The 17,538-nt window shown below is 43.2% G+C and overlaps 1 protein-coding gene across 13 annotated transcripts in view; it reads right to left on the bottom strand.

Moving 5' to 3' along the window:
• Positions 1-17,538, bottom strand: part of LOC119961066 (microtubule-associated protein 2-like) — a 418,551-nt gene that overhangs the window by 117,797 nt on the left and 283,216 nt on the right. For 7 of the 13 annotated variants that reach the window (XM_038788572.1, XM_038788625.1, XM_038788623.1 and 4 more), the window contains 2 exons: positions 12,574-12,618; positions 430-537 (listed from right to left, as the gene is read on the bottom strand). In XM_038788572.1, the coding sequence (XP_038644500.1) occupies positions 430-537; positions 12,574-12,618 (153 nt within the window). The remainder of the gene's footprint in view (positions 1-429; positions 538-12,573; positions 12,619-17,538) is intronic. The other 6 variants (XM_038788632.1, XM_038788629.1, XM_038788614.1 and 3 more) reach the window with 2 other exon arrangements.

Below are 17,538 nucleotides of genomic sequence, written 5' to 3' on the forward strand. Positions count from 1 at the left end.
CTTGTATGGCAATCAGGATAACATTCAACATCATTAATCTGATAAGTAAAGGGTTAAGAGAATTAGTTGTCTCATTTATGTTAAGTATCCAATAATTGACACTGATATGTAAAGAAGCTTCAGGTGGCCTTTGTGTCAGGTGATGTGATGATAGAGTTTTGTGCAGGGTCTGTTAAAGTAAAGTAAAGGGGTTTTTGCAAAGGAGCAGTACCTTTGACTCTTTATACAACAGCAGCTAGACATCTAACAAATCGAGACTAGATTAAAAGTAAAAAGATTAAATAGCCCAATCTGTTAGGACAATGGTTACTTCACGCATTGGTGAAATGGTTTTCAGTTTTAAAGTGCAGGAGGAAGCTTCAAGTGGCATTTCCAATGAGTATACATCACTCAATCTCATTATAAACATCAAGGATATAGCTTCTATACCTGCAGAAGGCTGAACTCTCGGTACAGTATCTTTCACTTGTTCTCCTTTGAGCACTGCTACTGCCTCAGCTGTGACATCCTGTACAATCCTGGCAGAGATCACTTCTGCTGAACAGATATGAGGAAGGTTAGTCAGTTTTTGAATGTGATCAGATTTGTTTTTGACACTTGAGCCTCCAAAATAGAAATTAGTAAGTAAAAAGAAAATTAGCCAAGATAAGTCAAAAGAAAATGCAGTGTGATCAACAGAGGTCATTAAAAAAATAGGATTAGGCCATTCGGCCCATCGAACCTGCTCTGTCATTAAGTAAATTCATGACTGATCTGATTGTGGCCTGAACTCCACTTTCCTCCTTGCCCCCGATAACTCTTAATTCACTTGTAGATCAAATCCTTGTTAAGTCAACATTGCATATATTCAATGACCCAGCCTCCAGAGAAGTTCAAAGACTAGTGTCCTCTGAGAGAAGAAACTCCTCCTCATCTCTGTCTTAAATGGGAGACTGCTTATTTTAAACTGTGCCCTGCAGTTCTAGACGTTTCACAGCTTGATACACTGGATTTGAAATTAAATGTCCTACTGTATGGTAGCAATACATTGAGGAAAACATATTTATTCTGCTTAAGTTATTCCATTGATTTTAGTGAACCAGCTGGTCTCCCATTGTGTTGCAAGTACTCCACAGTAGCGATGTATATTGCTACTTTGGAGCTTTGTTTCACCTATCCTAACCCTTTTAAGTAACCAGTCAAGCACTAGCTATGGTAAAATGGGGCTGAATAAGAACACCGTTGTCAATTAGAGAATAACTATTGGTTTTCTTTTTCAAATGGACACTTCAGCATTGGTTTTCTTCATAGCTGGTCAGCAGATAGACTATTTTATATTGGCTGGATTAGAATGCTATGTAACCTACAATATATTATTATGTAGTTCACCTCACAGCAGCTAAAACTTGTGATTTCTTCTGATATCAAAAAGATGAAACAGAAACATAACTAGATAAATTGGAAGGAAAAGTTGGAAAATAGGACAGTGCTCAAGTCAAGCATGAAATGATTTGGACAAACCGAGATCTATTCCTAAAAGCAAAGGTAGTGCAAGGCAAAAATAAATCTGGAGTTCCATGAATTCAGAGACGATTTAAAATTAAAATAAGATTTAAAATATTTTAAACTAGGATTATGAATGCAAAGAAAATCAAGTCAAAAATACAAAATAGGAAAACTAAGAACAGGGTCTAAAGAAAGACTAGTGAGGAATATGAAGTAAAATAATAAAATCAATTGCAAACATTGAAAAGTTAAATCGTTATTACAGATGAAAAAGGAAAATCTTGTAGATAATAAGGAAGGATAAATATATCATATCTATATAATCTACATATCTATATAAATATAGATAGATGTAGGATTCTTAGCCTTTGACCTGCCCTGGTAGCCACAGTATTAATATGGCTAGTCCAGTTCAGTTTCTGATCAATGGTAACTCCCAGGATGCTGATTGTGGGGGATTCAGTGATAGTAATGCCATTGAATGTTTGATCTTCCCTTCCAGGAGATGGTCAGAGAGAGAGAGAGAAAATGTTGTTTGGTAGCAGTGGGAAACTCGCCAGTAACGCCCTGAAAAAATGCCCCAAATGAACGTGGAAATGTTTCTGTTAAATTCTGCCCACTGAGTGATACATTACTTTTGTTTATACAGGCAAGGTGTGATTGTGGAAATAAAAAGGTATCGAAGAAGGTGGAAGGAGCGGGGGACGACAAAAATAAAGTAAAACTTTTAATAATTTTTGATAGTTTCACATTGGGAAATTAGTGCAAACTGTGGGCCTGAAATTTCTGGAACTTTCATGGTGCATTAACGATATCTGTCATTATTAATCTGCTATTAATCCAGCACTTTTCAGCATAAAAGGAAATCATCAGACCAATTCTCTGCAAAGTGCTGGATGATTTACACCACTCCTATGTTAGCCTTACCAAAAGTCAATAAAATATCTTCCCTTTATGAGGCTCTCCATTTAAACTAATCACATCACAAAACTGTTGGATTTACGATGTTAATATAAATGATTCCCACTACAACCATCTAGGGCTGGCAATTAGTGTCTAGGACACCCGGTTAATGACCTGATTTATGGGTATGTCATGGTACTAAACCTTGATAGTACTTTTCGGCCAGTCTCATCATCCACATTCTTGTTAGCGTCAGAAGACAATGATGTAATAATAATCTTTAGTGTCACAAGTATGCATACATTAACACTGCAATGAAGTTACTGTGAAAAACCCCTAGTTGCCACATTCCGGCGCCTGTTCGGATACACAGAGGGAGAATTCAGAATGCCCAATTCACCTAACAGCACATCTTTTGGGACTTGTGGGAGGAAACTGGAGCACCCGGAAGAAACCCACGTAGACACGGAGAGATTGTGTACACTCTGCATAGACAGTGACCCAAGCTGGGAATCATACCTGGGACCCTGGCGCTATGAAGCCATAGTACTAACCACTATGCTACCGTGCTGCCCAGTATTCAGAACACAAAGCTGTTTTGACATTTGGAAATTAAAATCAAACAGAATTATTGCTGGAAATAACATTTTGAGATATAGCATATGAACAATTTGAGACCATGATTTGCAAAGTGTACCATTCTTGGGATGGAAGAGATGATTTTGGACCAAGTTTTCCAAAACTCTCCACTAATCAGGTTTTTGACATATCATTTGGGGCAGCATGGTAGCATGGTGGTTAGCATCAATGCCTCACAGCTCCAGGGTCCCCGGTTCGATTCCCGGCTGGGTCACTGTCTGTGCGGAGTCTGCACGTCCCCCCGTGTGTGCGTGGGTTTCCTCCGGGTGCTCCGGTTTCCTCCCACAGTCCAAAGATGTGCGGGTTAGGTGGATTGGCCAGGCTAAATTGCCCTTAGTGTCCTAAAAAAAAAATGTTAATGGGGGTTGTTGGGTTACTGGTATAGGCTTGAGTAGGGTGATCATTGCTCGGCACAACATTGAGGGCTGAAGGGCCTGTTCTGTGCTGTACTGTTCTAATTCTAATTTCTAGTTCTGTTGTGGGCTAATTACTAGAGATTAATTACTATGATTAGTCAACAACTTCATTATCATATCATGTAACTATCAGGAAAGGTAGAAGGTGAACTAGATGGACCTTGGCTCTTATGTTCCTATGAAAGCAGTACCATGATATACCCATTGGGTGATCCACTGTTCCTCCTGATCACAATGGACAGAACTGATATGCTTTGAATATCAAGAACATTTTCACATTTAGCAGACCTGTATTACCATTCACTCTAACTCCTCAATGCCTTCTTCTTCTGGTTGCTATAGTTAGATTTTTGTCTTTCCTTGTCTCATTTTTCCTCTCCAATGCACTCTGAGTCTCTGTTTTTATTTTCCTTTCCATCTCTGATCCTATTTCCTTCTCTGCCACTTGAACAGTTTCCTTCTCTGCTTATCTTCCATTAGTTAAGGGAATAACCTATAGAACATGGTATCCACCTGGATTCAGATGTAACATCAACAATTATCCCATTGCTCTTCCAGCAAATAAATGTCATAATCTTCTGTTGATCATGTACTTATGTGACCTCCTACATTCTCAGCATGGAATTTGGGAATAAGTCAATAAAAAGGCAACAATGAGTAAAACGGAGAAACAAATGTACAAAAAAGGGTCAGAGAAGAAATATAGCAAAAGAAAAGAAGAAAAGGACTGAAAAACAAAAAACTAAAGAAGAACACACACTGAAAACTATTTTTAAAACAATACATATATTTTCATTAAGGGGAATGCAAAATAAAGAATCCAATACTTTACAACAGAATTACATGACACAAAAAGGGATATTCAGTTTTGGTGGAAAGAGGGAATATTAAAAATAGAAACACAGACAAATATTTATCTCAGACTTTCCTAAATAACAACTCTTTGTCATGATCAGAATTTTTATAGAAGACAAAACACCACATTATAATTTTATTCACACTTTTGGAACAGTAGAACAAAATACCTTACTGGAATATCTGATGTTCTTGATAATACAGTAAGATACAAGTGATTATTTGTTCTCTTTCAAACTCTCAACATTTCAAAGGAACTCTATTAAACATAATTCATTCCTGTCATAGAATTCAACTCTATTCAACTCATTAAAACTTTTATCAAAATCCTGTACATGGCAACTACAGTTGAACGATTAACAACGGTTTGTCTTATTGAGTAGTGAATTAGCAAAATTCTGTTACCTTTGGTGATACTTTGGAAATATAAAGCACTGGATTGAATTAAGTGAATTAAGATTATTGTACTCAGCCCTTTTTTCCCCCCACTGGGGTTCAATGAAAGTTCAAGAGTGGAAAAGGATGAAGTCATGAGAACCAACAACAATCCAGAATAAAACAGGTTTTCTTTTAAAAAGAGAAAAAAAATCACTGTGGGCATTTCAGGCAAGTCAAACATTCATTACTATCCCTCACAATTGAATCATTTGTTCAGCTATTTCAGTGGGGCACTGGGCTTACAAATAGGACAGGTTCTGTCCTTTATGAAGCATTTGGATTTTAATGACATTTTAACAACTTCATGGTCACTTTTATTGATACCAGATTTATTTGGAGATTATTTTCAACTCAAATAAGTTCTCAAATAGCCTTGGTAGGATTTGGACCCACACGCCGCATTACTATTCCAGACACATGGTGCAGAATTTAATGCCCCATTTGATGAGTTCAGAGGTGCGGCATTTAATTAGGTCGGAGGGTGCTGGATGAGAACACCAATGCATTCCCACTATTACGTCCAGGGCTGGAAGGCATGTGGTTGACCTTCTTGCCCAAATGATAATTGAGGACCTTAAGCGGGCAATTAATATCCACTAAAGACTTCGAAACATAGACATAGAAAATAGGAGCAGGAGGACATTCTGCCCTTTCAGCCTGTTCCATTATTGATGATGATCATAGCTGATCAACCAACTTAAAAGCCTGATTCGGCCTCCCCCCATATTCTTTGATCCCCTTTGCCCAAAATGCTATATCTAAATGCTTCCTGAAAACATACCATTTTTGGCCTCAATTATTTTCTGTGGTAATGAATTCCACAAGCTCACCACTCTCTGGATGAAGACATTTCTCCTCATCTCTGTTGTAAATGGTTTAGCCGTATCCTCAAACTAGTTCTGGACTCCCTCATCATCGGGAACATTCTTTATGCATCAACCCACTGTTGCCAGTATTCTACCATCTGTCCTCAGGATCCATAATCCTGGGGATGCCCGATGTGGGTCACTTAAATGTCTGGAATGCACTTAATCCCGTTGGGTCTTTCCCAATAGAGGTGATGCAGAACTCTTGCTGGGTTCTCTAGCCAATGGACAAGACCCCCAGTGTACACAATAAATTCTGCCCATACTACCATACTCAATGGCATTTTAATACATATTAGAGGTGCAATCTGCTTCAGGCCACAATATAAATTAAGTGAAAATTACAGATATCAGAATGGAACTTTTCATCTAATAACAGCAATACTCAATGGGCATGATTCTCTGGCCTCATTACGCTCTCGCTCAAGCAAAATAAAGCCAGTGAATAGCAGGAGAGGCCAAAAAACAAGAACTGTGCCAGGTGCCAAACAGAATGTCGCCGTCGAATGGCGGGAAACCAATTATCACCACTTTAGCCCCATTTATATACAATTAACGAGAGACACCTCATATTCAACGGCCTCCTTTCATTCAGCGGCCTCCCCAGGAAGTGCTCGCGTTGGCGCCAATATCACTCCTTTTGAAAAACCTGAACCTGGTGGAAGGGCTTCTGTGGGGGATGGGCTGCCATAGGAGGGTGGGGAGAGGCTCTGGGTGGCAACTGCTCATGGCACCACCATACGAACCCCTGGATCGTTGACCTGTTTCAGGGGCAAAACTTGTCCCTGTCCGTCAACCCCAACGACAACTCATAACCCCCGCCCCGCCCGCTGCTGAGGCCTCTGGCTGTGCGGCTTAAGGCTATTGGTAATAGGAAATTGGCAATCGTGGTTAAGTGAACCCTTCACACATCCCACAATCCTGGTGGGCAGGCCATGTAGCATGTGGGAGTCATTGCCTAGCATCCCAATCACACCCTGATGCCTGGATACTGAGCCTGAACACTGCGGGAGGCACCACACACGCAGCAGCCAACATCTAAACACTCAGGAGTTGGGACACAGCTCCGACGACATGTCCATGGCCAGAGGGTGGGTGGATGCCAAGGGAGGGAAAAATGCCTGGAGAGATTGGCCAAGGGATTGGAGGTCAGTCCGCATTGTGGAAGAAAGTGATAGAAGTGTCATAATGGCTTGCACGAGGGTTTTTAATGTGTAATACAATTCACCCCCCAACCCCTCCCCACCTTCCCTCCCTCCCCCCAGTGCCCTCAGTGATCCTCAATGTTTTAGGCCCTCTGAGCTCTACCCAGGATGCACATCTGAGATGAAGGTAGCCAGCTGCTTACCATGTCCATGGCCTTCGATGCCCCTGATGGCTCTGGGGCCAGAGGGCCCCGGCGCACTTGTTGGCGGCACATTCACAGCCACGTCACCCTGTTCCGTGTGCTGACTTCAAGATGTGGCCTTATCAGAGGGGTGGAATTCGGGGAAGCTGATGACCACTGTCGCCACTCCATGAGATAGGTCCGGTTGGCACCCTGCGCTCTCTCCTCTCAGTTGATGCCCATAGGACCCTGGGGTTCACCATGGGACAGAGGGGCAGCTATTGTGAGCCCCGGCTGCCCTTGCATCAATTGGCTCTGACAGCTCCGTCAGTTCCCCATAGTCTGCACTATTGTGTAGACATCCTTGGCAATGCTCCTCAGTGACTGGGCCATGCCCTGCAGCATCTCCTTCGACTGGGGCAAGCTCCGTAGTGCCTCGGCCATGCTCATCTGAAAGCGGGACATGTCAAGGTTGGCTTGGTATGGACGGCATACCCCAGTGAGGCAGACATTCTGCCGAGACCATCAGCCATGACCTCCACCAACTGCACAATGCCTTGGACACATTCACTAATGATGCTGATGTCGTGCACCAGGCTTACCATTGCGGTCATCACCCTAACAGTGCTGGCCTCAGTGCTACGCATTGCCGGCGACATCTCTTGCCCCTGTAGCCTCTGGGACTCCTCCAAGTGGCTATGGATCTGCTGGAGTGATACTGACATTTCCCTCTGAACGTTCCGGCCACTCCCTGTTGTCTCCATCAGCTGCGGGTACCTCTGTATCACAGGCGCACCATCAGGCCGGGGCCCAGCTGGGTCCTGGGATCCAGCAGCCCTCTGACTGCTCCACCTGATGTGCATCAGCAGCAGTGTGGTGCTCATCAGATTGTGCCCCCGAAGCCTGTCCATTAATATGTTCCGCCGAGGTGTGTGTATCTGCACTGGTGGAGGGTGGGGATGACAGCTGTGCCGCGAATATAATGGTTGGAACTTCGGAGATCTCCTGTGAGGTGGTTTCATGGGAGGCTGACGAGGGGCCCTCCCCGGTATGGCCGGCACTTCGGCCAGAGGACCTGCGGGAGACTGGACATGTGGTCAGTGGGAGGGATGGGTCAGTAAGGCAATAACAACTCATGCTTGACAGGTCCCCAGGGTGCAGTCTCTGCGTGGGTGACCGCATTGTCCTCAGCCACCCCAATCCCCTCCAGGGCACGTTCCTCGAAGGAGGTAAAATTCTCATGTCCGGCACCACACTGCCAGTCCGAGGCCTCTCCCGATGATTATGGGAGAGCTTTTCCTGAGGAGACACAGAGAGGGCATTGTTAGCGACATGCATGATTCACAGTAGTGGGAGGGTGGTGTTGGGGGGGGGGGTGTTGAAGGGGGTGGGGGGTGGAGGGAGATTTGGGGGTCGCTTTGGCAGTTGGCTGCTCCCTTGTAGGGGGGGATGTGTTGGTGTCTACTCATTCGTGCTGTCATGTAGGTCATTGACCATTTTTCGGCACTGGAGGCCAGTTCTCCTGGTCATTTTTCCTGACTTCACAGCTGCCACCACCTCATCCCAGGCCTTGTGGCTCACCCTCCGGGAGCCTCAGGGGAACAAGATACCCTTCCTGGCCTCCACCGCAGCCAGGGGCCTCCCCAGGTCAGCATCCCCGAATCTTGGGGCTGGTCTCCTCTATGTCATTGTTGCGAGTTGGCTGGAGTTGGCTGAGCAACTGCTCCTTGACCTTGTTAGCCGGCGGGGCTGGCGAACGCGGTCCTGGTGAATTAGCTGGGAGGCTTCGTTACATGAACCAATTAATGTTGAATTGTGTTGCCGACGTCGCTGGGCCAAGCGCCGGGAAGCAGAGTGTCTCGCCCAATATCTTGGGTGCGATTTACTGGCCTTGACATGCCCGACCTGCTGGCGCAACAAGGCTGATGAATGTCGCGCCCTGTTCTCAGAGCAACCGGTTTGACCAGCGTGTTTAGCTCCCCAGTGTTGAAAATATTTCTAAGTGTGGGCATGACAGGAGAGAAACTCTCCAAGGCCTGCAAAAATTGACTTAATTAGGGTGAATAGCAGTGTGGATCTCACCCAAAAGGTTGGTGAGAATCACCCTGCCAAACTCGCCCAAGATGACATTTTGAAAATATTTGGTTGAATCCCTGGTTTCTATACTAAAATCAGATGCACATTAAAATCATAATAACATAAACTAGGAGCAGGAGTAGGCCATCTGGCCCCTCGAGCCTGCTCCCCCCCGCCTTCTAAATTCCAACGAGTACAGTCCCAGTCTACTCAATCTTTCCTCGTAATCCAATCCCCTCAACTCTGGGATTAACCTAGTGAATCTCCTCTGCACACCCTCCAGCGCCAGTACAACCTTTCTCAGGTAAGGAGACCAAAACTGAACACAATACTCCAGGTGTGGCCTCACTAACACCTTATGCAATTGCAGCATAATCTCCCTAGTCTTAAACTCCATCCCTCTAGCAATGAAGGACAAAACTCCATTTGCCTTCTTAATCACTTGTTGCACCTGTAAACCAGCTTTTGGCGACTCATGCACTAGCACACCCAGGTCTCTGCATAGCAGCATGCTTTAATACTTTATCATTTAAATAATAATCCCTATTGCTGTTATTCCTACCAAAATGGATAATCTCACATTTGTCAACATTGTATTCCATCTGCCAGACCCTAGACCATTCACTTGACCTATCCAAATCCCTCTGCAGACTTCCAGTATCTTCCAGAACAGCCAAGGCGGCGGCGTAGTGGTATTGTCACTTGACTACTAATCCAGAAACCCCAGGTAATGCTCTGGGGACATGGGTTCGAATCTCACCATGGCAGATGGTGGAACTTGAGTTCAATAAAAAAAATCTGCTCCCGATCGTGCAAATCTGTGCGCAGCAGCTGGCTAGGGCAGCACGGTGGCGCAGTGGGTTAGCCCTGCAGCCTCATAGCGCCGAGGTCCCAGGTTCAATCCCGGCTCTGGATCACTGTCTGTGTGATGTTTGCACATTCTCCCCTGTCTGCGTGGTTTTCACCCCCACAACCCAAATGATGTGCAGGCTAGGTGAATTGACCACGCTAGATTGCCCCTTAATTGGAAAAAATGAATTAGGTACTCTAAATTTATGGGCAGCACAGTAGCCTTGTGGATAGCACAATTGCTTCACAGCTCCAGGGTCCCAGGTTCGATTCCGGCTTGGGTCACTGTCTGTGTGGAGTCTGCACATCCTCCCTGTGTGGAGTCTGCACATCCTCCCTGTGTGTGCGTGGGTTTCCTCCGGGTGCTCCGGTTTCCTCCCACAGTCCAAAGATGTGCAGGTTAGGTGGATTGGCCATGATAAATTGCCCTTAGTGTCCAAAATTGCCCTTAGTGTTGGTGGGGTTACTGGGTTATGGGGATAAGGTGGACGTGTTGACCTTGGGTAGGGTGCTCTTTCCAAGAGGCGGTGCAGACTCGATGGGCCGAATGGCTTCCTTCTGCACTGTAAATTCTATGTATCCTCTGCACGTTTTGCTTTACCACTCATCTTAGTGTCGTCTGCAAACTTGGACGCATTGCACTTGGTCCCCAACTCCAAATCATCTATGTAAATTGTGAACAATTGTGGGCAAAACACTGATCCCTGCGGGACACCACTAGCTATTGCCAACCAGAGAAACACCCATTAATCCCCACTCTTTGCTTTCTATTAATTCATTAACCAATCCTCTATCCATGCTACTACTTTACCCTTAATCCCATGTATCTTTATCTTGTGCAATAAATCGAACATCAGTATCACTTGAAGGGGGTTTAAATTTGAAAATAAAGTCAGAATTTATGTTAGCCAAAATCAAGACTATTTTAAAATAAGTCAATGAAGAATACCATGAAAAAATTAAAACGGTTGTCCAGAACAATTTAGTTCACATGTTCTCAGCAGCATCAATCATCCAGGTTATGTACAGTAGTGAGCATGATCTCAGACTATCTTCTGGACACAGATCATAGACTACAGAAGTAAAATCATAGTCAGCATTGATGCTATATTATGAAACAATATTCTTCATTTGCAGAAGTGTAGTTTTGACTATGTGCAAATCAAAAATATACCAGTTTTTGTTGTGCATGTAGTTCTTGATTTATAGCTGCAAAGCTCAAAGAATAAAAGGTACAATACTGTTGCACAGTGTTTCAACTGGAAATATCCAAACTTCATGGCTCACAAAGGTTTGTGCACAAGAGGGATCACATGTAAAGTTTAAATCCTTGTCACTAAATTGCTGAAGCTAACTGCCTTTGATGCTTGCTTCATTGGCTGCTAAATCATAAATCCAATATTAAAAATAGTCCTTTTCAAACAAACACAAAGAACCAGGAATAAATAATTGCCTGGACTTTGAAGTGAAAGGTTAATCTCACTTCTGATACCATCGTGTTCCCATCCCTGTTTTTCTCATTTATGTTGTCGCCCCTTGGAGACATAATATAACGTTTCCATGTGTCTGTTGTTTTCACCTAGCTTGACTTCACCATTTTCATCAATTCTATTACCACTTCTGTGCTGTACGACTGAATGACCAACATCAATTCATCAGTAAGCCTGAACGTTCTTCAACTGAAAGGCTGTGAATGTCCAGCTTGGCTTCATCCTGGCTGTTTTCTCTCTTTTTAAAATTTCCAATTAAGGGGCAATTTAGCGTGGCCAATCCACCTACCCTGCACATCTTTGGGTTGTGGGGTGAGACCCAAGCAGACACTGGGAGAATGTGCAAACTCCACACAGACAGTGACCCAGGGCTGGGATCGAACCCGGGTCCTTGGGGCCGTGAGGCAGCGGTGCTAACACTGCGCCACCATGTCGTCTATCCTGGTTGCTTTCTGAAGCTGATCCTTAGCACTCCCACTGACCCTATGTGGAGCATCATACTTTGGACATCTTGTCCATTATAAATATTTCTACATCTGCCTGTGTAAAAATCATCTGTCTTAATTTTTACCACGTATTGAGTGCTGTAAAGACTCAGCTTCATTTGATTACAGACTTGATTTTCCAAGATAGCCTTCTGAGATTTACCCTTCAGAAGGTTCACTCATGCAAAACCCTGCCCATCACATTGTCTTCAACAGAACATAGAACATACAGTGCAGAAGGAGGCCATTTGGCCCATCGAGTCTGCACCGACCCACTTAAGCCCTCACTACCACCCTATCCCCGTAACCCAATAACCCCTCCTTACCTTTTTGGTCACTAAGGGCAATTTTATCATGGCTAATCCACCTAACCTGCACGTCTTTGGACTGTGGGAGGAAACCGGAGCACCCGGAGGAAACCCACGCAGACACGGGGAGAACGTGCAGACTCCGCACAGACAGTGAACCAGCGGGGAATCGAACCTGGGACCCTGGCGCTGTGAAGCCACAGTGCTAACCACTTGTGCTAACATGCTGCCCATGTGCCACCGTGCCACCCATGTATATTAAGAGCATCAATTCTGGACATCCTACTACATGCAAAACAAAAGTGTTGCCTGTTCTAAAGCCAACAACAATGCATTAATGATGTATCAATGAAACAACTGGAATATAATTTTTTTTAAATTCGAACAATGTATTAATGTTTTTGATAATGAATATAATGCAAGCCAGATAGCTTACCTTCTGGTGCAGGAACTGATTTGCTGTCAAAACTTTTTCCAGATGCTGCAAGAAAAAAATGGAAAGAAGACAAAGGAACATGAGAAAAAGGTTGAGCTTGAGGCACACGGACATAACCTTGAGAACAAAATTAAATGCGACATATGCATTGCTGATTTTAAGAATTTCACTTTTTGTATGGTGAGTGCAAAAATACATTACAGTCTGGAGCATATCTTACAACACTATCACAATAAACAAATACATGAATAATTGTGCTCTTTCTAAGCGAGCACATTATGTTTTCTGATTATTATGGTTACCATTTTATTAGTAACACAATTGGACATGAAGATTACGACAAACATTAATTGCTAGTCAAATCAAGAGAACTAAAGGTTGGCACGGTGGTGCAGTGGTTAGCACTGCTGCCTCACAACACCAAGGACCCGGGTTCTATTGTGTGTGGAGTTTGCACAGTCTCCCCGTGTCTGAGTGGATCTCACCCCCACACCCCAAAAAGATGTGTAGAGTAGGTGAATTGGCCATGCTAAATTGCCCCTTAACTGGAAGAATTTGGGCACTAAAAAAAAATCAAGAGAACTAGTCAATCTTTGACAGGTTAGCATATCCAAGCAAAAATAGGCAAGTAGTATTCCAGTTCATCTTGTTTTCACCAAGTATGTAACATATATAATGTATGTATGTTGCCACTTCATTACCAGAGATCCTGTGGATTATCACAATTACTCAACCGACACTAGGCTACTTTCCAGTATCATTTTAATGCCAACATTTCTCCTTTTATTCCCCAATTTATCCTTTCATTCCCCAGTGTTATTTCTTCATCAATTCCAGGCTTGCCACACTACAATATCATGACTTTCAGCAACTATTCTGCTTATCCCGTGCTGAAGTTGGCGCAGGCTGAGTCTCAGTTTACACACTTTAACAGAATCAAAAAAGTAATGATGCTATGGTGGATTCTCACAATAACCCACAGGCCGATGCTGATCACCAGTTATTGAAACACAATACCACAATTAGGAGAAAAATGTTCCAGTCATAATAAAGAAAGATAAATACAGATGGTGGTTCTGAATGCAAGAGGGAATGTGCTGATGCACCAAAGACCCTATGATTATCCCATTGTGGCGTCCAATTATTCCTTAAACAACACCAAGGTTTTCACCTAAGAATTCAATAAACATGACGATTCATCAAGGCTGTCAGGAATACATTTTGTTTTCACATCCAGGTTCAACAAGTAAAATCTCAATTAAGACTGAAGTCGAAGGCCAAATGTGTTTTAAAAATACAATGACAAAAGTAAAAACAGACAATAATTCCCTTAAGACAGTTTCAGAGTTTGAGTGACAAGTCTTATAATGTGCAAGTCGTTCACGTCAAACGAAACAGAAGCAATTAAGACGAGGCTAGAAGAAATGGAATTCAAAAAAATGCGCCAGATTGAAAATGTACAGTAATATTATTGTCACAAGTAGACTTATATTAACACTACAATGAAGTTACTGTGAAAATCCCCTAGTCGCCACACTTGGACGCCTGTTCGGGTACACTGAGGGAGAATTCAGAATGTCCAATTCACCCAACAGCACATCTTTTGGGACTTATGGGAGGAAACCGGAGTACCCGAAGGAAACCCATGCAGACACGGGGAGAATGTGCAGACGCCGCACGGACAGTGACCCAAGCCGGGAATCTAACCTGGGACCATGGTGCTGTAAAGCAACTGTGCTAACCACTGTGCTCCCATGCCACACATAAGCCGGTTGCAAAAATAAATTTGATCTATGAGCGACTTTGTGTTACAAATACAAAGTCTTCTTTTGGATACATCTTCAGTTTTGCTGAGAATTCTTATGACACACCTTAAAAAAAAATCACTTAGAGAATGTGAAATATGAGCATAAGGCACGGAGACCATTAATCCATTTGTCTAATCATCTGTAAAATATGTATACAAAAAAGCAGCTCCACTTCTTTTCCACTACCAGGTTTTCTGAGGTTTTCTCAAAGCAAGCACGATAGTATTCAAATTCAAATCAGCCACCAATATGCTAAATTAAGTATCCTACTACTCAAAAAAAGGGCATTTGCACACTGGTCTATCAAAGACCATGAAAACAGCAGCAGGCTGTTGGATTGGATTGGTTGGATTAGGATCACATTGTGTGTTTTAGGGTTAACCATCTTTTCCCCTGACCTCGTCCTACCCAACATGGGGGTGGGCAGAGGTGGGTTGGTTAATATTGAGGCCACTGTTTATCTGCAGCATCTCCCAGTATGTGTGCTTTATTGTTTTCCAAATAATTTGAAGGAAAAAGTAGGAATCATGTCAAAAGCTTTATTCAGCAAATATAAGAATTGAATTTTAAAATAGGGCAGAATCTTCTGCTCTCACTGGTGACGAGCTCGGAAGCAGGGAGGGTTTGAAATTAGACTGAAGGGTGGCGTACCGGAAACTTGCCGACTTACCGCTTCCGCCATAATTAAGTTCTGGGTGGGAATTTTTATGGTCTACTTTCCAACCTCACCACCTATCAAAGCCCTTAAGTGGTCAATTAATTATCACTTTCTGGGGATTGAGGGGGGTGGAGGAGTGACCCTTGATTAAAGGCACTCAGTGCTTGATTGAGAGACTGGGCATTGAGAAAGTGGCGCCCACCAATAGCTACACCCTCTCCTTGCTGCAGACTCCCAACACATCTCTGCTCATGACACCCAGTGCACAAAATCACTATCCCCCACATTACTTACCTGTGGCCTGGATGCTCCACGATCCTGGAAATCCAGTGCCTCTCCTTGCCCCAGCAGCCATGTGATCCACACCTCCACTTCCCCCCAGTAGTGCTGCTGACTTCTGATTGGCTGGCAGCTCTCAGTAGGCAAGATTCCAGGAGGAGGGCTTAATATTGCCCCATGGCTATTGGTTCGGCAAGTCTACCAGAAAGAGGCAGCAAGGGTCTGTCGCCGGCTCTCAAGTCAGTAGGCGAGACCGGAACATGCAAACTGGGAGACTTGGTGAGAAAGGGAGGGATTCAAATATTATGAAACATTTTTTTTCCTGATCTGGGGGCAGAAGTAAATATGGTCCCAGATGTTATTGGAGTTGGGCTGAATCTGGAGGGCCTTTAAAAAAGGCAGACGAGATCCAATTCAAGGATTGCCTAGCCCATTCCCATTTCGAGTCATTTCTGCCAGCATAGGTTAAGGGAGTGGATAGCAAGCCTGCTCGCAACACTCCTGACCTTTCTGACTCCATTGTGGGGAGGCATTTCAAGCACCCCCTCCACTAAATTTAATGAAGCCAGGCTCATTTTGTTAGTAATGTGGTTCAGAGGAGTGGTGAAGCATAGGAGATCCCTAGTCTCTGGAAAACCAAAAAGATTCAGCCATTTAGCATTCCCCTTGAAAATGTTCCATCTCAATCTTCTCAATCATGTATCATTAACAAAAAGCTTTAATCAAGTTATTACGGGCAAGGGTTTAGAGAATCCCAAAGTGTGTCATGGAGTTCACCTGACCCACAACTTTTAATAGATTTTGGTGCTGGGGAGCACAAGGGCCCACTCTACAGGTGTGATGCAACAGAGATCTAACGTACTTTTAAAACAAAACAATGTTTATTATATGAATTCAGTTAACATTTTATAAACACACAATAAACATCTTAGCAACTATCAACTCAAATACTTCCTCCAAAGAATACAGTACTCTATAAGTAACCCTTAATCTTTCCTAGCAACGTCCATAAGACAAATACCCTCTTTAAACAAGTATATCAGTTTTAAATTCTTTACTGAGAGCAGTTATCACTTTTAAATTATCAAGTGCACTTAAGACATTCTTTTCAGACAGAGAGAGATCAAAATTACACCTTGTTTGTCTGGATGCGGCCCCGACTCTGAAAATGAAACTAAACACACACTGTAGCTGCCAGCTCAAGAACAAAAGTAAAAGCAGACAGACAGCCCAGCTCCACCCACACTCTGACATCACTGCAGATATTTGATAAACACCTATTTCTTAAAGGTACATCCACTACAGCTATTTGATAAACACCCATTTCTTAAAGGTACATCCACTACAGCTATTTGATAAACACCCATTTCTTAAAGGTACTATCACATGACACAGTTCACCTCTTAATCATATGTAAATAAACAAGCAAGCATTGAAAAATAACTCTTCAAATATCAGGTTGCAAGTTAATAAAGAGGTCATACAAACTCTGCTTGCATTTCCTTGAAGCCTGCATTAACAGTTCATTAGCCACTCTTGGCACTCAGCCAAGCATTTACCATGATGTAACATGGAAAAACTGATCACAGAATCCTGAAATTGTTACAGTGCAGATGGCTATTTGGCCCATTGTGCTTTAACTTTGCTCACATTCGGTTTGTGTGGCACTATATCAAATTCCTAATGGAAGCCCATGTACACCACATCAACAGCGAGGCCCTCATCATCCCCACTGCTATCTCTTCAAAAACCTCCAGCAAATTAGTTAAACATGATTTTCCCTCAAGAAACCTTGCTGGTTTTCCTTAATTTAACCTGCATTTGTCCATGTGACAATTGATTGTGCCTTGAATTATTGTTTTTCGATGTTTCCCCAGCACTGAAGTTAAACTGACTGACCTGTAGATGCTGGGCTCATCTTTACATCCTTTTGTTGAACATTTGCAAATATAGGGTCGTCTGGCATCACCCAGAGTCTAAGGAAAATTGGAAAATTATGCCAATGACGTTGCAATTTACACTCTCACTTCCCTCAGTTGACCACACTGAGCAATGGAATTACACCTTTTTTTTGTTCTTTAGCTCTCGCCAAAAAGATTGTGTCCTTGACTCTTCTGCACTGCACCCAACTTTGATTTGCATCTCCTTGATGGCAATCCAGCCCACGGATCAAAATCTTTAACTTTCGTTACGCTGCCCTTTTTTTCCAAATTCAGACAA

The sequence above is a fragment of the Scyliorhinus canicula genome, chromosome 2, assembly GCF_902713615.1.
Source record: "Scyliorhinus canicula chromosome 2, sScyCan1.1, whole genome shotgun sequence".
In the NCBI taxonomy this organism is placed as follows: domain Eukaryota; kingdom Metazoa; phylum Chordata; class Chondrichthyes; order Carcharhiniformes; family Scyliorhinidae; genus Scyliorhinus; species Scyliorhinus canicula.